Source organism: Centruroides sculpturatus, unplaced genomic scaffold (assembly GCF_000671375.1).
Source record: "Centruroides sculpturatus isolate CEXI.00-Female unplaced genomic scaffold, Cexi_2.0 scaffold85, whole genome shotgun sequence".
In the NCBI taxonomy this organism is placed as follows: domain Eukaryota; kingdom Metazoa; phylum Arthropoda; class Arachnida; order Scorpiones; family Buthidae; genus Centruroides; species Centruroides sculpturatus.
The window spans coordinates 130,063-153,226 of NW_019384798.1; the positions used below are offsets into that span (position 1 = coordinate 130,063).

At 30.2% G+C, this 23,164-nt stretch overlaps 2 protein-coding genes across 2 annotated transcripts in view; both read left to right on the forward strand.

Moving 5' to 3' along the window:
- Window positions 1–16,237, forward strand: part of LOC111629440 (katanin p80 WD40 repeat-containing subunit B1-like) — a 74,113-nt gene extending 57,876 nt beyond the window's left edge. Inside the window, exons 15-32 of the mRNA XM_023373339.1 lie at window positions 857–1,027; window positions 2,355–2,431; window positions 2,539–2,613; window positions 2,670–2,715; window positions 3,046–3,060; window positions 3,954–4,069; window positions 4,782–4,853; window positions 4,918–5,068; window positions 5,136–5,254; window positions 5,335–5,385; window positions 5,455–5,579; window positions 7,222–7,269; window positions 7,510–7,964; window positions 10,465–10,635; window positions 11,953–12,029; window positions 12,137–12,211; window positions 14,930–15,046; window positions 15,296–16,237. Of these exons, the coding sequence (XP_023229107.1) occupies window positions 857–1,027; window positions 2,355–2,431; window positions 2,539–2,613; window positions 2,670–2,715; window positions 3,046–3,060; window positions 3,954–4,069; window positions 4,782–4,853; window positions 4,918–5,068; window positions 5,136–5,254; window positions 5,335–5,385; window positions 5,455–5,579; window positions 7,222–7,269; window positions 7,510–7,964; window positions 10,465–10,635; window positions 11,953–12,029; window positions 12,137–12,211; window positions 14,930–15,046; window positions 15,296–15,428 (2,094 nt within the window). The 3' untranslated portion in view covers window positions 15,429–16,237. The remainder of the gene's footprint in view (window positions 1–856; window positions 1,028–2,354; window positions 2,432–2,538; window positions 2,614–2,669; window positions 2,716–3,045; window positions 3,061–3,953; window positions 4,070–4,781; window positions 4,854–4,917; window positions 5,069–5,135; window positions 5,255–5,334; window positions 5,386–5,454; window positions 5,580–7,221; window positions 7,270–7,509; window positions 7,965–10,464; window positions 10,636–11,952; window positions 12,030–12,136; window positions 12,212–14,929; window positions 15,047–15,295) is intronic.
- A 1,564-nt stretch (window positions 16,238–17,801) lies between these two features.
- On the forward strand, window positions 17,802–22,812 carry LOC111629481 (katanin p80 WD40 repeat-containing subunit B1-like). The gene is made up of 5 exons (XM_023373396.1): window positions 17,802–17,847; window positions 18,088–18,542; window positions 21,043–21,213; window positions 22,531–22,607; window positions 22,715–22,812. The coding sequence occupies exons 2-5, from the start codon at window positions 18,168–18,170 to the stop codon at window positions 22,791–22,793; spliced, it is 702 nt and encodes a 233-aa protein (XP_023229164.1). The 5' UTR covers window positions 17,802–17,847; window positions 18,088–18,167; the 3' UTR covers window positions 22,794–22,812.
- Window positions 22,813–23,164: the final 352 nt, after the last annotated feature.

A 23,164-nucleotide genomic window follows, 5' to 3' on the forward strand; every position in this document is an offset into this window, starting at 1 on the left:
ACAAGGAGTTGCTTTCTGATATTTTTATCATATACATGCTTTAATTCATAAATTTATGAAATGCAGCTCTAGTTTTGTAAACATGATCATTTCAAACTCTCAATAAAGTTAGATAAAATTAATAAAATCAAAGTGGCTTGATTCCAGAAGTCATTGGTCCATCATTATGTTATTCATTAGATTTAGATAAGAGTTTTGCAACCTCCATGCTTTAAATTTTCCTTGGACTATTTATAACTTCCCAGAGTCAAAGGAATGCAATTTGAGGATATGAAAGATATCAAATACAATGTGACAAAATAATTGACAGAAGTAAATTTAAATGTGTAACATGTTTTTCCAGCAGCAAGCACAAAAGTGTTTATCATTTCAACAAGAGAATTACTATCAAAATACTTAGAAAATCTTTGTTTTTAAAGTAAAATATTTAAAGTAAAAGTATTACTGCATATAAAAATAAAATTGAATTTTTAATCCTTCTTATTAAAGATAGTACTTTATATTATAATGAATGATTCACTTAAAAATTTAAGTTTATATTTTATTAATTAAAAGTATTAAAAGTGATTTAGTTATAACAGTAATAAACTTGAGATACAAACTGAAACTAATACCTAAAAATTAAAAGGAATTATTAGAACATTAAATATCTAAAATACACTAGAATGGAATACAGAAAAATCTTGCTCAGTGCCAAAACTGGACAAGATTAAACTATGCACTATTAACATCTGAATAGTTAAATGATTATTAATGTAGCTCTTGATGTAGAATAAATATATGTATACTTTGAAAATTTAATCTTTTAAAAAATTAAAAATTTACTTATTAAATATCTGTTTAAAACATTTTTCAGAAACACCTTCAAAATTCATTTCACCATGGCGTACAGACCGAACACAAGATGTCCGAGGCTGAGGCCATGTCTGTTATAATTGGCGGACACCAATCAATGATGACAGCAATGACATATCGAAAGAAAAACTTGCAGATAATTCTTGCCCAGTGGAAAACCAAAGGCATTAAAGTAAACAATTATTATCAAAATCAATTAGATTATTAAAAATGTGTAAAAAATTGTTTTACTTTTTCTCCTTTTTTTTCAGTTACAATCATAGATTTGAAAAAAAAATTGTATTATAAATTGTCATTGTTTTAAAATACAGTATTTCCTAGTTTTTTTTATTTTGTTTAATCACAAAATAAATTTTTCCTGAGCGTAGGATATATTTTGACAATTTATATCTTTCAATAATAATAATAATAATTTTTCTAATTGTCAAGTGTGTAAGCATTTCATAAAAATTCTCCAAAAAGGACAAAACTATTTTAGTATGCCTGTTAGAGAAATCAGTTCAATTATATTTCAATTCATTTCTGTAAGTTGAGTTCACAACATACAGTAATACCTCGACTTATGCGAACCTGGAGTTACGTGATTTTCAAATCTCATTGATTCGTCTTTTGTTTGAACACCATGCAACTTTTACTCACTCCCCACACACTATTGTTCAGCTTACATGTTCAGACGTGTAGTGCGGAATTGACACATAGCTACAATTTATTTTGTGTTATTTATTTCTGTGTTGGTTATATCTATGGAGACTTGAGAGACTCTATGTGGTGATTTCTTGTAACCATGAACAAATCAAAAGACAAGATAAGATTAACGAGAATATTTATTAGCTTACATAATCCGACTTGGATTTTACACAAATTGCGAAATTATACCCCGACTTACACAAATTCGACTTACACGGTTATCGCTTGGTCTCACCTATTGCATAAGTTTGGGGTATTACTGTAATGTTACCAGAGTCAACAGTTAGGTTGCTTTTTAAACAGGCTACACTATAGAATGTGTGTGTATTACATAATCTGTGCATAAATTCATCGATATAAAACTGTTAAACTTTTCCCAAATATTCATAAATGTGTTAATGTTTTTATCTAAACAGATGACAACTATATTATGCAGTCCCACTATAACTAGTTTTGCTTGAAACTATAGTTACTATTATTTGCACAAATATTATACAATGTAAAAATATATTTAAATGTTAATAGAATCCATAATAATAATTCTGATTGAGATCTTATTTTTCCTCCTGCAACAAAAGTATCCAATTTAAAATAGTTTAGTTGCAACTAATCTTCAAAACTTCTAACAAAGAAAGTTAATCATCAACTAATTTAGAAAATTAAATTGTTAAATATGATACAGAATTATTTAAACATTAATGCAAATTATTGTCTGTTTGTATAATTTAAAAAAATATATATATATATATATATATATCTGTATTTCAGCCTGGATTTATTTTTTAAATCGGGAAAATTTTTTCTTTTTTCAGAATGCCTTAGAATCTGCCATTCACTTGAACGATTCATCAATACTGGTAGACATTTTAAATGTTGTGACTCTCAGGCCGTAAGTTTAGAACTTCTATTTAATTTAATTTTCTGTAAGAAAATTGAAAATTTTAAACAATTAAGTTTCACTAAGATTTTTCTTACTTTATAATAATTTTAAACTAGGTCCATGTGGAACTTGGACATGTGTCAGATTTTACTTCCCGTGATATCAAATTTACTGCAGAGTAAATATGAAGCGTGAGTATGGAGTTTTTAATTGTAAATTAATAATTATGAATTCAAAATGTGTGTAGCATGTCTTCGACCAGTCAATCTAAAAACTGGAAGCAAGCCGAGCAAGTTTGTCTTATATTACACAAGCCAAAATATAATACAGGTATACCTTGCCTTACGTCGGTAATTGGTTCCAGGAAAGCGACGTAAGTCGAATTTACTTGTGTCCGAATCTACTTGTCACTAGGCTAAACCATAAATTACCATTTCTGGTTCTGTATTTTATTTATTAATGCATTTTTAATAATATATGGTTAATANTCATTACATTTCACAATTGTCATTGCAGAATTGAAAAAGGAAGGTTGTCTGTAAAACTGATTTTTGCATTAATGCATTTATTATTCTTTGAATATTTTGCGTGCAAAAATTACTTGGATATTATTTTTCTAAAAATATCGTGGAAATAAGGTAGGTTGATACAGAAACTATTTATCACACATGTACTGTATATGAGCTTCTAAATAAATAAATAAAAATAAATTTTATCAAACAATGAGATCAGCCGATTAATTGTATTGTGTACAATATTTTATACCTCCAAGGAAAATACTGTAGGTCTACAGTAAAATAAATTTCGTTTTCTCACAGTTAAAGTTCACCGCTAATTGCTGTTGTGATAACTTTAATACGATCTTCTAACGACAGCACTGTGCATTTCTTTCGTTTTTTGGACAATTTCGAACAAACTGAAATGAATTTCCTTTGTTGCTAGACTAATTCATTAAGACCTGCACCTAATTTCAAGGGTGGGAGAAGTGCCCAAGATGGATTCGAATGAGAGTTTAGACTAATTCATTATAATAGGAGGGGGGAAACGTTGTTGAACAATAGTTTAGACCAGATATATTTGCGGAAGTGGTGCTTATTACAGTTGTTGTATGTTGTTTTGGACCAAAAATCGATGCTCTTGGTTGTGTTACACAGGTGGTCGTTTAATACAGGTAACTTATATGAAGATTATGGATAAATTATTCAGTGCCAGAAATTTTTGCCTGTTTTGACAGATGCCCGTCGAATGCAGGTGGTCGCCTAAGCAGTTTTCACTGTATTTGAAAAGAATGTCACTGTTCTACTTTTCAAATATTATATTTTACAGAAAACATTTATTTGCGTTGTATTTGCAATATTGTGCATATTGTCACTTGTGTTTAAACACAACCAGACAACAGAAGTGACTATATGTGTTGTGTCTGTTTTAATATGGGCAAGTATATTTAAAATAATATGAAATCTAATGAAAATTTTATATATTTTCTAATAATTTTAGAAATTTTTGATGGAAAAACATGTTTTCATTTCAGTTGTGGGACCTTCCTGCCGGGAAAATGCTGAATGAATTTCGAGGCCACACGGGTTCCGTCGGTGATGTGGATTTCCATCCAAACGAATTCCTTCTTGCCAGTGGAAGCTCAGACAGGTATAACAAATATGATATTATGATGAATCAAGATTCATCATAAACCTTGCAAAAAACTTATGGAAAATGGATGTTGGTGAATTTGGCTGAATCTTTCATATTTTGTAGTTCTAGTGGTTCCAATCAAAAGTCACCATAGGCACAAAATAAAAAAAATGACCATTTGTGAATTATCAAACATCCAATATGCAAAAACAGTATAATTTGCACATATGTTGTGAAGCCCTAAATCTTTTTTTCAAAATATAAAATGTGTTTTCAAATGTCATTGATGTTAGTTATGTTATCTGTATTTCTCTGTGCCAAACATCAATATTTATTCATTATGTGGTACAAGCAACATTGATTCTTGCCTGTTTAAGTTTATAATGCACTCCTCCATATGGTGCATGGGAACCCTTCTTGCAAGAGATGCACTCCTGAGACTTGATAAGTTTTTCAAAATGTTGGGGCATATCTTTTTATATTTTGAAATGAAAAAGATTTAAGTAGGGCCTTACAACATTGGCATGAATTATGCTATCTTTGCATCTTGGATGCTCAAAAATGCCCATTTTTTGACTTCGTGCCTTTGACTTTTGATCAGGACTACTAGAACTATAAAATATAAAAGTTGCAGCTAAACCACCAGGACCAATTTCTCATAAAGCTTATATGGGGTCTTTTATATTTGTTTTTTAAATTATTAACTTATAAAGTATTTTAATTTTAGAACAGTAAAATTTTGGGATCTTGAAAGCTTTCAATTGGTCACTTCTACGGAAGGGGATTCTGCTCCTGTTAGGTACGTTTAAAATATAGAATAACTAAGTAACTTCATAAATTTAATGTCACACATTTTATTACAGATGTATATATTTCAATCCTGAAGGCGAATGTTTATTTAGTGGTGCTCAAGATTTATTAAAGGTTTACGGTTGGGAACCCGCACGTACATTTGACACTCTAGTCATGGGATGGGGTAAAGTCACTGATATAGCAGCATCTCAGAATCAATTGGTAATCATTTTAAAATAAGATTGTTTTCAAAATTCAACAGGTTTAACTCATTTAACTTGCTTTTTAGATTGCTGGAGCTTTCTCTTTAACCAGTGTATCAGTTTACGTGGTAGATTTGAAGAGAGTTCAGCCATTTGGTCAAATGGGACCTTCCGTAGTTATCACACCTTCTCCCTTTTCACCTGGGTAATGTGCTAATTATAACTAATTTATTTTGTAAACCTCTCTGAGATTATATTAAAAGCATTTGTTGTTAATAAATTTAGAGGACATTTCCGGAAGAGTTTCGTGAAAAATAGACATTCCAGAAAATCTCAGTGAGTCAATTTTACAGTAAGATAGTTTGTGAAAATAATTTTTTTACACACTGTAATTTGTTATTTTAGAGTTGAAGTAAAAGTAGCTGAAGAAGACTCTTCAACGCCAGACGAACAGTCAGACGATGCTGCGTCATCTGCTGACATCAAAGATCAGCACGATTACAATGAAATTTTCCATCCTAGGAGAGAATGTAAGTATTGGTTAATACTTCTAAAACAAGAAACATAGGAGCATTTTACAATTTATATAGTTAAATTACAATTAATAATAAATTTACACAAATAATGTGTGTCAAGATAAAATTAAGATGAAATTCAAAGATGCTACGAAATACAAAGATCAGTTATGTTTAGTATATAGGCAAAACACAGCCAAACAGTATTTTAAATGTTAAGTAAGAAAATATTTTTTACTTCTAGAAGTATCAAATAATGATTTTATTACTTAGGTGCCATTCATAGTTAAACTAACTTTAAGAGATTAAAATACATTCGTTGTAATTTATTACAGTAATAATTAAGCTGTTTGGCAAAACTTCATGTAAATTAAAATTTTCTTTTCATAGTTTTTATTAAAAAATTGGTGTCATTGGTATTGTAAATCTATTTTTATGAACATTAAATCAAACATTTTCCACTAAAAGAAACTACATTTAAAAATAAGACAATCTTGAATTGTTTATCTAAAGTATTATTTGAGTTAAGCAGTTTTGCATAATTGCTTTTAATGTTATAGAATTTCTTTCTTCAAATTAAGTTATTTCTCTAATGAACAAACTTGTTTGGCTAAAGCATTATAGTATCTATTGACCAAATGTACTATGTATATGTACAAGGTCTTCCAAAAAGAATGTTAATGTTTAATTTTAAAAGCTGTAATTGTGTTGTTATCCAAGAATATTGTAATATATATAAAAACATTGGAAAACAGTCAGTTTCACATTTTCCCATTAAAATTTCTCAACAAGGGCACCTCATGTTTCACTGCACACATCTGATACTCGTTCTTTCTATCTTGTTAAGGCATTTCTATTATCACTCCTCCAGTGACTCCTGTAGATTTCTCATGTTGCACAATGATGACCAATTTCAACTCTGCAAACTGCAAAAAGTATTAAATATCTTCTTTGTTGCAGAGTTGTTATTTTTGTTTACAATGCTTCGTAAAGACAATGAAACATTTCAAATGCAGATGGGTGACAAAACTCTGAGGATTACTTTATCAATTGGTGTACAATAAATAGTTCTTGGATAGTAATTAACATAATCACAGTAATTTAAAATGTGGAATTTATTTTGGAAGATCCTGTATTTTATACAGTTTAAGACATTTTATGACTTTTATATTGACAAAATTTAAAAAACATCTCAATTACAAAATTTTTTGAATAATTTAATATATTAAAAACTTATTGAAGAAACCAATTATTTTTCTTGGGCTCATTGGGAGTTTCAATAAATAAGAAACATACAAAGGTATATTAGAGAATAGAATTGAATGCTTCTGCCAATGAATTTATACACATCTTATAGAAGAAATTGTGATTTCTTTAATTCGTAATTATTAATTCTGAAGTACAAAATACAAACAATAATTCATTAATTCTTTAAGTAAGTTTCACACATAAGGAAAAGAAAAGATTTTAATTAAACTTTGACAATCCCACTAGTAATTTATCATTTTAATAATAAAATTTCATTATTATTACAACATAATTATACTTAAGTTGTATTCTGTACTTTTTAGTTCCTTTGTCAGATTTTGTTTGCATGAATATAAAGTATATTGCATGTAATTAGCATGAACTAAATTGTTGGTTTTTGTTTTGCTAGTGACTCGAACCCCTCCAAAGGTGGAACCGTTTCCGTCACCTCCAGAGGGTATGCATGCATATTTTATATTCCTTTTTTTATTTGTTTGTATGCTTTTATTATATAGATTAGTATTCTTATCTCACAAAAGTAAGATTGTACTATGCTTCTGGAGAGAGATTTTATTTAGCTTGCTTTTTGCAGGAGAAATCTCAATTTATATTGAAAACATTGACACAATTCTATGCTAACATATGTAAAAGTTTAATGCTTAGTATAAATTTTGTGTTTGTTTTATTTTTTATTCAGATTTAAATAATCAGACGAGCGATGTGCAGAATGTTAGCGTTTCTGACAACAAACTTCCACCATTTGTTCCTCCCGTGGAGATGCCAAACCTTTTGCCAAATAAAGAAAAGAAGATTTCATTAGTTACTACCGCATCCATGTCAGTCGGTCACTCAGCATTAAATTTAACTTACACAAAAATACCAGATCAGAAAATAGTTCAGAATGTTTGTAATCCTCCAATTACTGTAACAACTGTAAAGCCTTTGGAAAAACATTCTATCATGAGACACAACATCAAGACTTTTGACTCTTCCACCATCTCTGTCGTTAGACCCGTACCAATAGTGGAAAAAGAAGTCAAACCTCAGAGAGCAATAATACATCCCGAGAGGCAGGTGGTGCCGAATTTCATCGACTTCATTCCTGACCAGAGGGAGAGACCTGCAGGTCTTGATTTAGAAGAATTTCTTCCTGTAAGTTTTATAAAGTTGAATTAACATTTTAAGTACAATGATTTCTTCTTCAACTTTTTCTTATGTTCGTAAATATGTAGGGAAAGTAAGGAAATGATGTCTATTATTTGAGTTTCAGAAATATGTTCATTATAATCATGCAAAAATTATGTGGATATGTTGAATCTCATTTCTAACAGCCAATTAATCCATCACACTCCAGTTTTATTCATGAACTGTATTCTTTCAACTTTGTGTTAAAGCTTTCATATTGTGAAAATTCTTATTATTAATAGAAATGAAGTGTTCAAACTTCTCAGAGATTTCATTTGATATTTCTTCTTTATTCAATATCCAATCGATCACCTACAAAATGACATTGCTCTTTGCTATTTTCAATATTAATGAGGAATCAAGACTAATTTCTTACCTACAAAAGTATCTTATAAAAATGTGATTTAATTTTTGAGAAAAATCTTCGATATTTTATTATTTGAACAGAACTGCTTTTGAATTCATTTGAATATAACCAGTACTTTGTGATTTTAGAATTATTTTTGACTTTGACAAATATACAAGGTCTGTCTGGAAAGTTTGCAAACTTTGCAAATAGAAGTTGTTTGCTTTTAACCTAGAAGCTAGTAAACTAGATTTTATTTAGCCTAGTCAGTTTTGTCACCTTTGAAGTATTTACTTCCTGAGTCTATGCACTGAATTCAGCATTTCTGCCGTGAAAGGAACACTTCTTTTGGGATGATGTGCAGCTCCACTAGCAAATTTTCTGTAATGGTGTCAATGGATTCAAAACAGCAACTTTTGAGAGCAGATTTTAATATGGAAAACAAAAATAAGTCTGCTGAGCCTTAGTCTGGTGAACTTGAAGGTTAGAGAATAAGTGACATCAAGTTCTTGGCCAAAGACTCTATTATCAGCAGTGATGTGTGGATAGGAGCATTGTCATAATGCTGTTCTCTCCAAACAGTCATTCTTCTTCCTCACTACTTCATGAAGATGTTTAATCATCTCCAGATAGTATTCCTTATTTATTCTCTTTCCTTTTGGAAGAAGTTCTCAATGAACGACACCATCAAAACAGTGAGCAAGACCTCCACACTCAACCAAATTTGTTGCACATTTTTAGGTCATGGTAAAGATTTTTTCACCCACTGTGATGACTGACATTTTGCTTCCATGTCATATTTGTAGACCCATGTCTCATCCCTAGTGATGGTGTTTTTCATGAAATTTTTATCAGACCTAGCCATCCCAGAAGTCTTCATTCAATTGCACTCATGGAAAGAAAATCACAAAATACAATTAACATGTGTTTACACAAATGACCATGACATAACAAGAAGTGAAGATAGAACAAACTACTATTGGCAGATAGTACACAAAACTTGCTGGTAGAGAGCTGTGCATGCTTCATTCAGATTCAGTTCTCAGTTATATAATTTAAAATGTTTGTGAACTTTTCATAGATCTCATATCTCAATGTTTTTCAGCTTTTAAATAAAATATATGAGACTCAAATTACTGGTTTGTATTCAAATCAATTCAAGGGAGTTCTGCTTGAATAGCAGTGTCTGAAATCAAGATTCATTCTGAAAGTTGTTTCTTGTAAAAATCTTTAGCTGTTACAGAAACTTAAGGTTTCTACAAGAAACAAGGAGTTGCTTTCTGATATTTTTATCATATACATGCTTTAATTCATAAATTTATGAAATGCAGCTCTAGTTTTGTAAACATGATCATTTCAAACTCTCAATAAAGTTAGATAAAATTAATAAAATCAAAGTGGCTTGATTCCAGAAGTCATTGGTCCATCATTATGTTATTCATTAGATTTAGATAAGAGTTTTGCAACCTCCATGCTTTAAATTTTCCTTGGACTATTTATAACTTCCCAGAGTCAAAGGAATGCAATTTGAGGATATGAAAGATATCAAATACAATGTGACAAAATAATTGACAGAAGTAAATTTAAATGTGTAACATGTTTTTCCAGCAGCAAGCACAAAAGTGTTTATCATTTCAACAAGAGAATTACTATCAAAATACTTAGAAAATCTTTGTTTTTAAAGTAAAATATTTAAAGTAAAAGTATTACTGCATATAAAAATAAAATTGAATTTTTAATCCTTCTTATTAAAGATAGTACTTTATATTATAATGAATGATTCACTTAAAAATTTAAGTTTATATTTTATTAATTAAAAGTATTAAAAGTGATTTAGTTATAACAGTAATAAACTTGAGATACAAACTGAAACTAATACCTAAAAATTAAAAGGAATTATTAGAACATTAAATATCTAAAATACACTAGAATGGAATACAGAAAAATCTTGCTCAGTGCCAAAACTGGACAAGATTAAACTATGCACTATTAACATCTGAATAGTTAAATGATTATTAATGTAGCTCTTGATGTAGAATAAATATATGTATACTTTGAAAATTTAATCTTTTAAAAAATTAAAAATTTACTTATTAAATATCTGTTTAAAACATTTTTCAGAAACACCTTCAAAATTCATTTCACCATGGCGTACAGACCGAACACAAGATGTCCGAGGCTGAGGCCATGTCTGTTATAATTGGCGGACACCAATCAATGATGACAGCAATGACATATCGAAAGAAAAACTTGCAGATAATTCTTGCCCAGTGGAAAACCAAAGGCATTAAAGTAAACAATTATTATCAAAATCAATTAGATTATTAAAAATGTGTAAAAAATTGTTTTACTTTTTCTCCTTTTTTTTCAGTTACAATCATAGATTTGAAAAAAAAATTGTATTATAAATTGTCATTGTTTTAAAATACAGTATTTCCTAGTTTTTTTTATTTTGTTTAATCACAAAATAAATTTTTCCTGAGCGTAGGATATATTTTGACAATTTATATCTTTCAATAATAATAATAATAATTTTTCTAATTGTCAAGTGTGTAAGCATTTCATAAAAATTCTCCAAAAAGAACAAAACTATTTTAGTATGCCTGTTAGAGAAATCAGTTCAATTATATTTCAATTCATTTCTGTAAGTTGAGTTCACAACATACAGTAATACCTCGACTTATGCGAACCTGGAGTTACGTGATTTTCAAATCTCATTGATTCGTCTTTTGTTTGAGCACCATGCAACTTTTACTCACTCCCCACACACTATTGTTCAGCTTACATGTTCAGACGTGTAGTGCGGAATTGACACATAGCTACAATTTATTTTGTGTTATTTATTTCTGTGTTGGTTATATCTATGGAGACTTGAGAGACTCTATGTGGTGATTTCTTGTAACCATGAACAAATCAAAAGACAAGATAAGATTAATGAGAATATTTATTAGCTTACATAATCCGACTTGGATTTTACACAAATTGCGAAATTATACCCCGACTTACACAAATTCGACTTACACGGTTATCGCTTGGTCTCACCTATTGCATAAGTTTGGGGTATTACTGTAATGTTACCAGAGTCAACAGTTAGGTTGCTTTTTAAACAGGCTACACTATAGAATGTGTGTGTATTACATAATCTGTGCATAAATTCATCGATATAAAACTGTTAAACTTTTCCCAAATATTCATAAATGTGTTAATGTTTTTATCTAAACAGATGACAACTATATTATGCAGTCCCACTATAACTAGTTTTGCTTGAAACTATAGTTACTATTATTTGCACAAATATTATACAATGTAAAAATATATTTAAATGTTAATAGAATCCATAATAATAATTCTGATTGAGATCTTATTTTTCCTCCTGCAACAAAAGTATCCAATTTAAAATAGTTTAGTTGCAACTAATCTTCAAAACTTCTAACAAAGAAAGTTAATCATCAACTAATTTAGAAAATTAAATTGTTAAATATGATACAGAATTATTTAAACATTAATGCAAATTATTGTCTGTTTGTATAATTTAAAAATATATATATATATATCTGTATTTCAGCCTGGATTTATTTTTTAAATCGGGAAAATTTTTTTTTTTTTCAGAATGCCTTAGAATCTGCCATTCACTTGAACGATTCATCAATACTGGTAGACATTTTAAATGTTGTGACTCTCAGGCCGTAAGTTTAGAACTTCTATTTAATTTAATTTTCTGTAAGAAAATTGAAAATTTTAAACAATTAAGTTTCACTAAGATTTTTCTTACTTTATAATAATTTTAAACTAGGTCCATGTGGAACTTGGACATGTGTCAGATTTTACTTCCCGTGATATCGAATTTACTGCAGAGTAAATATGAAGCGTGAGTATGGAGTTTTTAATTGTAAATTAATAATTATGAATTCAAAATGTGTGTAGCATGTCTTCGACCAGTCAATCTAAAAACTGGAAGCAAGCCGAGCAAGTTTGTCTTATATTACACAAGCCAAAATATAATACAGGTATACTTTGCCTTACGTCGGTAATTGGTTCCAGGAAAGCGACGTAAGTCGAATTTACTTGTGTCCGAATCTACTTGTCACTAGGCTAAACCATAAATTACCATTTCTGGTTCTGTATTTTATTTATTAATGCATTTTTAATAATATATGGTTAATAAGGATCTATTTTAAGCTTACAAACAAATAAATTTTAGTTTTTAATATAGTACAGAAAAAAGTAATCTAAATTTACGAATGCATGTACTGTAAATACAGTACATACTTGTAAATGTATATATTTTAATATGATTTTATGTGCTTTAAACGTTTATCTAGTGATATTACGACTTCAATATTTGTGGCGGACAGACGTAAAGTCGAATAAAATGACTTAAACTTGATTTTTATTTTTCCATATACTTTTTTGACAAACGACGTATAATCGGGAACGACGTAACTCGAAACGACGTAAGTCGAGGTATACCTGTATTAAGATGTAGATTCACAGAAATTATTTACTTTCAAATTCAATTGTTGGAATGGACAATTTGTGCCAGTTTACCTGTTACCCCATTAATTCACAAGCCTTTCTGTCCACACTTGCATTTATTGCTTGACAGCTACTACTCTCTGAACACTCAAGATATTGTTGCCTGAGAAAGTCCAGGGATGTTAGCAGTTTTCAAAATACTGGAACCAACTCTTCTTGCCTGAGATCATGCCTCAATCAAAGATGTTTAAATCTTTTATATTACCCATGTTCTGGCTAACTATACTTATAAACAGTTCTGTTAATATTGAGCATGTTTTTTATATGCTACTCATTGCTGTTGTCTCACTATGCATCACTAATGGACCTAGCCAAATTAGTCCCTAATAATTTGTCCACTCAGTGTATTTCTAACAAACTGAAAATGCTTCCAAAGAACTGACTCTGTATTTCATCATGCAGCAATTAAAGATTGCTGCATTATGATTCTTACTGGCGACCAAAACATTTAATTGAAGCATTTGTAGTCATTCTTTCACTCTGAACGATATTGAAACTTGCATTTATTACATTTGTAATTTTAGAGTGGATGTGACTACTGGATTCTTATAAAGCATGCATATTATGTTCTGAATCTGTACTCGGATGTCAAATGTTTGACATAAACTCCTGCATGTTTATCCAAGAAATCTCTTGCATTATTTCAAAGAACTTACAGATTTTTGTTACAAGTTTTCTTTGTACAGTTTTTATGTTATGGTTATTTTATTTATTTGTTTATTTTTTATACCAAAATACAATCTGTGTTGCAAATCTAGACTAGTTTGTTTATTGTTCAATTTTATCAATTAGTCATTTGATTTGTGTGTTAAAATAATCATGTAATACTTTGTTACACTGAAGTGAAATATTTCATTTGAGATTTTTTAACATTGGGAATGCAATGGAAAATGCCTGTGGTAACATTGCTACCTAACTTCCCACAATCATCCTAATTCATTTATCCAAATTTTGGATTTTTCATTTATTGGTAACTACGTAGTTTAAAAAATAAGTCACCGACATTTTGGTAGCATCTACATGAAAAGTGCTTTGTTAACATGTACTATTTTAGTGTTAAGCCTGGACTCCACATTACCTGAAAACAGAAACTCGGAAACAGAACTGAAACATAGTTTTCTTTTCGGTTATGTTTTCATTTTAACTTGACTCCACTAGCACTGAAATGAATGTTATGTGGCAATGCACCATCTATTGATCAGTTCTGTAATTGTCGCAAAGAGTCAAACATGGACGATGCTACAGATTTTGCCGTGCTTTCTCTGCATATTAATGTAAATATTAACAATTCAAAGATTATTAACAATAAAATTGTTAATAATCTTTGAATTATTTACATTTTTTTGTCATACAGACATCTGTATTTTCTAACTTCTTCGAAGAATAATTTTAAATTTATTTGTTTCCTCATCCTTTTCGCTACACTTTCCGTCATTATGACAATCAAACTACACATAACTAATGCACTTGACTACACGTCACAAATCCTTGCGTTTTTATTGGTTGCAGTATGACAGAAGTGCGGAACGAAAACAGAAAAGTTAAATAATTTTTAACTCTGCTTTCAATCTTGTTTCTGTCCAACTTAAAGTTTTGTTTAGTTTTACAATTATGTTGCGGATTCCAGTAATGTTGAGTCCAGGCTTGCACTTACATGTAGAATCAGTCTCTAATGACTTTCTAAAACTTGCATTTCAGTCTTGTAACTTAAAGACACCTAAATAATGATTTCTCTATGCATTCTCTTATTAAAAATATTGTTCTTTCCTCTGTTTGGAATATAATTTTTTGACATGAGAGTCGGTCGTATCTTGAAAGTATTATTTAAGAAATTTGTCGTAGGATTCACACTAGGTTTTATTTGGAGATACATAGAAATTTTTCCCGTAATGCCAGCCTTCTCCGGTACTATTTATTCACTTATCTCATTTTAGATTCTTCACTAATTTATTATGAGCATGTTGTGCTGTCCTATTACATGTTAGTTTTTTTATGTTTAAAGACAATGGAAGAAATTTGATAGTATTTCAAGAAAATATTTTTTGTTTAGGCATATGACTGTGGGATGTGCAGGACTGAAGCTCATCTTGAAAAATTTTGCAGTGGTTATCAAAACAAACATAACTGCTCCTCCAGGGGTGGGAGTGGACATCACGAGAGAAGAGAGGTAAATTTATTTATTTTAATATATATCTAATGATGATCTATGAAAAAGATTTAGCAAGATTTTAAATTTTATTGTTACATGAGAATCTTGGAAATGGAAAAATAACTGTTATGGAATGTTACTATTTCTAGACTTTTTTTTATATGGCAGATTGAGATTTAATTTAAAATTGTTTAATTAGAACTTTATTTGCAAAGCAAAACTTAAAGTACAGTATTTTTCTAATATAAAATTTCATTTTTTCTCCAGGTATAACAAGTGTATGAGTTGTTATAACCAACTTCTGTCGATACGTGCCTTTATACTAAAACGCCAGACGTTGCAGGGAAAGTTGGGACAGTCTTTTCGCGAACTCCACATTCTCATGAGAAGCTTAGAATAATTTGTGTAAAAAGTTATCCACGGATGCAAGAGAAAGGAGGCCTTCTTGTGTCCGAAGGCCCAGTTCCTTTCAGTTAATACTCCGCTGATTCGTCGGTAGGTTTTTTATATATTTTCCCTGAGGGAAAACTTGTACAGATCTCCAGTTTTCCGGGAGGTTTCGAGATTGCCGTCGTCGTTGGTCCTAACGTTCGCGTTTCCTCTCGATGGACCTGCGACCGGTTCGTCCACGAGAGAGCAAAATCTTTCGACTTTGTTTTTCTTACTGTGATAGTATTTGCCTTTGAGAATTTGTATATCAAAAATCCTAAGTGTACCGTGTTGTTTTTCATTCCATTACAGAATGTACCATTGCCTCAAACTTTCATGGTTTTGTAAAATTAGAAAATATTCCAATAAGAGATCATTCACTGCCCCCTATACTCCTCTAAAGGAATAAGATGTAAAAGTGCATTGCAGTGTGGTATATGTATAAAGAGAACTTTTTATTGTAAATATAATGAAGATCAAATGAACTAATGCATGAATTAATTACTTCTTATGTAGAGTAACTGCTGAATGTATTTATTGTTTAACAAATTGTGTGCAATAGTACCAAAATGCCAAGGTGGTGGCAGGTTGCTCAAACGACTCCGTTTATCACAAAAGTGCCACTCAACTTTGAGTTCCCGGAGCAGCTTCTAAGTTCTTCGTTGGCGAGACGGTTCGGCCAGCGGGCACATCTCCGACCGTGCCCACTAACGTAAGCGAGTGACTGCGAGTGAATGTATCTCGTGTTAATTTAGCATATTAAAATATTTTAGTTTATTATTGTTTGGATAATTTTATTGAAAAAATGGCAAAGTTTGGTATGGAATGTTATATAAAACAAGCAATTACTTACGGTGACACTGTCACAATGCCAGGCTGCAATTTTTAATCATATTTTAAATTTACTTCATTTAAAATATATGCTCTCCACCTCAAATTAGTAGTGACTTGCCCCTGTGCTGTACATCATACTTTCCTGCTAGCAATAGTCATGCCAGTTATCTAATTCCTTTTGGGGGAAATTTTGAATTGAAATCTTTTGACTTCCGGTTTGTATCGGAAGTTCGTATATAGTTAATCGGGCCTCTTGCCACTAAGGTTTCCATATCTGGCTTTGTCTTTCATCAAACTCAGTTCTCGAGATTAAAGAAAGACAGACTGATGGACAACAGTGGGAATTTATAGGTCTACAATTTTTTTCAAATTGCAGCCCAATGAGCCTCACATTGCACCAACCACTCACTAAACACGACAAATACGTCCTAAATTTGAAGAATTGAAAAACAGCCAAAGACAAACCAGGGCGAATTACTGGCTAATAAGTTTAAACGGAACCATTACTTAACAATCAAATTAGAATATTAAAATTTTGAAATGTCCAGAACAAAATTCAAACATTAGAATATCGGGAAGAACCACTGTCCAAGTACTCAAATGTTTTATAAAGCAAACTTCACTGGTTTAAAAACAACGAAAATCTAGATTCTAGACCAAACATTCTAGAACTGGGTTGCAATCGATTTAATACACGAGAAAATAGTCTTAGGGCTGTTTCACACTATGACCGACTAATCCGACTTCAAGTCGTGTTGTCATGGCAACAGCAGTCGGGCGACCGATTGGTCGTTCCAGTCGGACAGATTTAAAAAGTTAAATATTTGTAGTCGGGTCGGAGCAGTCGGTGAGCTACAGCCAACGAGAGCCAGGACCGGATTAACCCACTTTGGGGCCCTAGACATTTTCTTCTTACCATGCTCCTTCCCTCTCCCACAAGAAATAGAGCACACAAAAAATATAAAACAATAAATAAAACAAAACTAAATAATGTGAAAAACTAAAACNTATGACTTTTATATTGACAAAATTTAAAAAACATCTCAATTACAAAATTTTTTGAATAATTTAATATATTAAAAACTTATTGAAGAAACCAATTATTTTTCTTGGGCTCATTGGGAGTTTCAATAAATAAGAAACATACAAAGGTATATTAGAGAATAGAATTGAATGCTTCTGCCAATGAATTTATACACATCTTATAGAAGAAATTGTGATTTCTTTAATTCGTAATTATTAATTCTGAAGTACAAAATACAAACAATAATTCATTAATTCTTTAAGTAAGTTTCACACATAAGGAAAAGAAAAGATTTTAATTAAACTTTGACAATCCCACTAGTAATTTATCATTTTAATAATAAAATTTCATTATTATTACAACATAATTATACTTAAGTTGTATTCTGTACTTTTTAGTTCCTTTGTCAGATTTTGTTTGCATGAATATAAAGTATATTGCATGTAATTAGCATGAACTAAATTGTTGGTTTTTGTTTTGCTAGTGACTCGAACCCCTCCAAAGGTGGAACCGTTTCCGTCACCTCCAGAGGGTATGCATGCATATTTTATATTCCTTTTTTTATTTGTTTGTATGCTTTTATTATATAGATTAGTATTCTTATCTCACAAAAGTAAGATTGTACTATGCTTCTGGAGAGAGATTTTATTTAGCTTGCTTTTTGCAGGAGAAATCTCAATTTATATTGAAAACATTGACACAATTCTATGCTAACATATGTAAAAGTTTAATGCTTAGTATAAATTTTGTGTTTGTTTTATTTTTTATTCAGATTTAAATAATCAGACGAGCGATGTGCAGAATGTTAGCGTTTCTGACAACAAACTTCCACCATTTGTTCCTCCCGTGGAGATGCCAAACCTTTTGCCAAATAAAGAAAAGAAGATTTCATTAGTTACTACCGCATCCATGTCAGTCGGTCACTCAGCATTAAATTTAACTTACACAAAAATACCAGATCAGAAAATAGTTCAGAATGTTTGTAATCCTCCAATTACTGTAACAACTGTAAAGCCTTTGGAAAAACATTCTATCATGAGACACAACATCAAGACTTTTGACTCTTCCACCATCTCTGTCGTTAGACCCGTACCAATAGTGGAAAAAGAAGTCAAACCTCAGAGAGCAATAATACATCCCGAGAGGCAGGTGGTGCCGAATTTCATCGACTTCATTCCTGACCAGAGGGAGAGACCTGCAGGTCTTGATTTAGAAGAATTTCTTCCTGTAAGTTTTATAAAGTTGAATTAACATTTTAAGTACAATGATTTCTTCTTCAACTTTTTCTTATGTTCGTAAATATGTAGGGAAAGTAAGGAAATGATGTCTATTATTTGAGTTTCAGAAATATGTTCATTATAATCATGCAAAAATTATGTGGATATGTTGAATCTCATTTCTAACAGCCAATTAATCCATCACACTCCAGTTTTATTCATGAACTGTATTCTTTCAACTTTGTGTTAAAGCTTTCATATTGTGAAAATTCTTATTATTAATAGAAATGAAGTGTTCAAACTTCTCAGAGATTTCATTTGATATTTCTTCTTTATTCAATATCCAATCGATCACCTACAAAATGACATTGCTCTTTGCTATTTTCAATATTAATGAGGAATCAAGACTAATTTCTTACCTACAAAAGTATCTTATAAAAATGTGATTTAATTTTTGAGAAAAATCTTCGATATTTTATTATTTGAACAGAACTGCTTTTGAATTCATTTGAATATAACCAGTACTTTGTGATTTTAGAATTATTTTTGACTTTGACAAATATACAAGGTCTGTCTGGAAAGTTTGCAAACTTTGCAAATAGAAGTTGTTTGCTTTTAACCTAGAAGCTAGTAAACTAGATTTTATTTAGCCTAGTCAGTTTTGTCACCTTTGAAGTATTTACTTCCTGAGTCTATGCACTGAATTCAGCATTTCTGCCGTGAAAGGAACACTTCTTTTGGGATGATGTGCAGCTCCACTAGCAAATTTTCTGTAATGGTGTCAATGGATTCAAAACAGCAACTTTTGAGAGCAGATTTTAATATGGAAAACAAAAATAAGTCTGCTGAGCCTTAGTCTGGTGAACTTGAAGGTTAGAGAATAAGTGACATCAAGTTCTTGGCCAAAGACTCTATTATCAGCAGTGATGTGTGGATAGGAGCATTGTCATAATGCTGTTCTCTCCAAACAGTCATTCTTCTTCCTCACTACTTCATGAAGATGTTTAATCATCTCCAGATAGTATTCCTTATTTACTCTCTTTCCTTTTGGAAGAAGTTCTCAATGAACGACACCATCAAAACAGTGAGCAAGACCTCCACACTCAACCAAATTTGTTGCACATTTTTAGGTCATGGTAAAGATTTTTTCACCCACTGTGATGACTGACATTTTGCTTCCATGTCATATTTGTAGACCCATGTCTCATCCCTAGTGATGGTGTTTTTCATGAAATTTTTATCAGACCTAGCCATCCCAGAAGTCTTCATTCAATTGCACTCATGGAAAGAAAATCACAAAATACAATTAACATGTGTTTACACAAATGACCATGACATAACAAGAAGTGAAGATAGAACAAACTACTATTGGCAGATAGTACACAAAACTTGCTGGTAGAGAGCTGTGCATGCTTCATTCAGATTCAGTTCTCAGTTATATAATTTAAAATGTTTGTGAACTTTTCATAGATCTCATATCTCAATGTTTTTCAGCTTTTAAATAAAATATATGAGACTCAAATTACTGGTTTGTATTCAAATCAATTCAAGGGAGTTCTGCTTGAATAGCAGTGTCTGAAATCAAGATTCATTCTGAAAGTTGTTTCTTGTAAAAATCTTTAGCTGTTACAGAAACTTAAGGTTTCTACAAGAAACAAGGAGTTGCTTTCTGATATTTTTATCATATACATGCTTTAATTCATAAATTTATGAAATGCAGCTCTAGTTTTGTAAACATGATCATTTCAAACTCTCAATAAAGTTAGATAAAATTAATAAAATCAAAGTGGCTTGATTCCAGAAGTCATTGGTCCATCATTATGTTATTCATTAGATTTAGATAAGAGTTTTGCAACCTCCATGCTTTAAATTTTCCTTGGACTATTTATAACTTCCCAGAGTCAAAGGAATGCAATTTGAGGATATGAAAGATATCAAATACAATGTGACAAAATAATTGACAGAAGTAAATTTAAATGTGTAACATGTTTTTCCAGCAGCAAGCACAAAAGTGTTTATCATTTCAATAAGAGAATTACTATCAAAATACTTAGAAAATCTTTGTTTTTAAAGTAAAATATTTAAAGTAAAAGTATTACTGCATATAAAAATAAAATTGAATTTTTAATCCTTCTTATTAAAGATAGTACTTTATATTATAATGAATGATTCACTTAAAAATTTAAGTTTATATTTTATTAATTAAAAGTATTAAAAGTGATTTAGTTATAACAGTAATAAACTTGAGATACAAACTGAAACTAATACCTAAAAATTAAAAGGAATTATTAGAACATTAAATATCTAAAATACACTAGAATGGAATACAGAAAAATCTTGCTCAGTGCCAAAACTGGACAAGATTAAACTATGCACTATTAACATCTGAATAGTTAAATGATTATTAATGTAGCTCTTGATGTAGAATAAATATATGTATACTTTGAAAATTTAATCTTTTAAAAAATTAAAAATTTACTTATTAAATATCTGTTTAAAACATTTTTCAGAAACACCTTCAAAATTCATTTCACCATGGCGTACAGACCGAACACAAGATGTCCGAGGCTGAGGCCATGTCTGTTATAATTGGCGGACACCAATCAATGATGACAGCAATGACATATCGAAAGAAAAACTTGCAGATAATTCTTGCCCAGTGGAAAACCAAAGGCATTAAAGTAAACAATTATTATCAAAATCAATTAGATTATTAAAAATGTGTAAAAAATTGTTTTACTTTTTCTCCTTTTTTTTCAGTTACAATCATAGATTTGAAAAAAAAATTGTATTATAAATTGTCATTGTTTTAAAATACAGTATTTCCTAGTTTTTTTTATTTTGTTTAATCACAAAATAAATTTTTCCTGAGCGTAGGATATATTTTGACAATTTATATCTTTCAATAATAATAATAATAATTTTTCTAATTGTCAAGTGTGTAAGCATTTCATAAAAATTCTCCAAAAAGAACAAAACTATTTTAGTATGCCTGTTAGAGAAATCAGTTCAATTATATTTCAATTCATTTCTGTAAGTTGAGTTCACAACATACAGTAATACCTCGACTTATGCGAACCTGGAGTTACGTGATTTTCAAATCTCATTGATTCGTCTTTTGTTTGAGCACCATGCAACTTTTACTCACTCCCCACACACTATTGTTCAGCTTACATGTTCAGACGTGTAGTGCGGAATTGACACATAGCTACAATTTATTTTGTGTTATTTATTTCTGTGTTGGTTATATCTATGGAGACTTGAGAGACTCTATGTGGTGATTTCTTGTAACCATGAACAAATCAAAAGACAAGATAAGATTAATGAGAATATTTATTAGCTTACATAATCCGACTTGGATTTTACACAAATTGCGAAATTATACCCCGACTTACACAAATTCGACTTACACGGTTATCGCTTGGTCTCACCTATTGCATAAGTTTGGGGTATTACTGTAATGTTACCAGAGTCAACAGTTAGGTTGCTTTTTAAACAGGCTACACTATAGAATGTGTGTGTATTACATAATCTGTGCATAAATTCATCGATATAAAACTGTTAAACTTTTCCCAAATATTCATAAATGTGTTAATGTTTTTATCTAAACAGATGACAACTATATTATGCAGTCCCACTATAACTAGTTTTGCTTGAAACTATAGTTACTATTATTTGCACAAATATTATACAATGTAAAAATATATTTAAATGTTAATAGAATCCATAATAATAATTCTGATTGAGATCTTATTTTTCCTCCTGCAACAAAAGTATCCAATTTAAAATAGTTTAGTTGCAACTAATCTTCAAAACTTCTAACAAAGAAAGTTAATCATCAACTAATTTAGAAAATTAAATTGTTAAATATGATACAGAATTATTTAAACATTAATGCAAATTATTGTCTGTTTGTATAATTTAAAAATATATATATATATATCTGTATTTCAGCCTGGATTTATTTTTTAAATCGGGAAAATTTTTTTTTTTTTCAGAATGCCTTAGAATCTGCCATTCACTTGAACGATTCATCAATACTGGTAGACATTTTAAATGTTGTGACTCTCAGGCCGTAAGTTTAGAACTTCTATTTAATTTAATTTTCTGTAAGAAAATTGAAAATTTTAAACAATTAAGTTTCACTAAGATTTTTCTTACTTTATAATAATTTTAAACTAGGTCCATGTGGAACTTGGACATGTGTCAGATTTTACTTCCCGTGATATCGAATTTACTGCAGAGTAAATATGAAGCGTGAGTATGGAGTTTTTAATTGTAAATTAATAATTATGAATTCAAAATGTGTGTAGCATGTCTTCGACCAGTCAATCTAAAAACTGGAAGCAAGCCGAGCAAGTTTGTCTTATATTACACAAGCCAAAATATAATACAGGTATACTTTGCCTTACGTCGGTAATTGGTTCCAGGAAAGCGACGTAAGTCGAATTTACTTGTGTCCGAATCTACTTGTCACTAGGCTAAACCATAAATTACCATTTCTGGTTCTGTATTTTATTTATTAATGCATTTTTAATAATATATGGTTAATAAGGATCTATTTTAAGCTTACAAACAAATAAATTTTAGTTTTTAATATAGTACAGAAAAAAGTAATCTAAATTTACGAAT

Coding starts and splice junctions, on each gene's coding strand:
- LOC111629481 (XM_023373396.1), top strand. CDS start 18,168: ATGCCAAACCTTTTGCCAAATAAAGAAAAGAAGATTTCATTAGTTACT. Junction 21,214..22,530: donor GGAAAACCAAAGGCATTAAA/GTAAACAATTAT, acceptor TTTTTTTTTCAG/AATGCCTTAGAATCTGCCAT. Junction 22,608..22,714: donor AATGTTGTGACTCTCAGGCC/GTAAGTTTAGAA, acceptor ATTTTAAACTAG/GTCCATGTGGAACTTGGACA.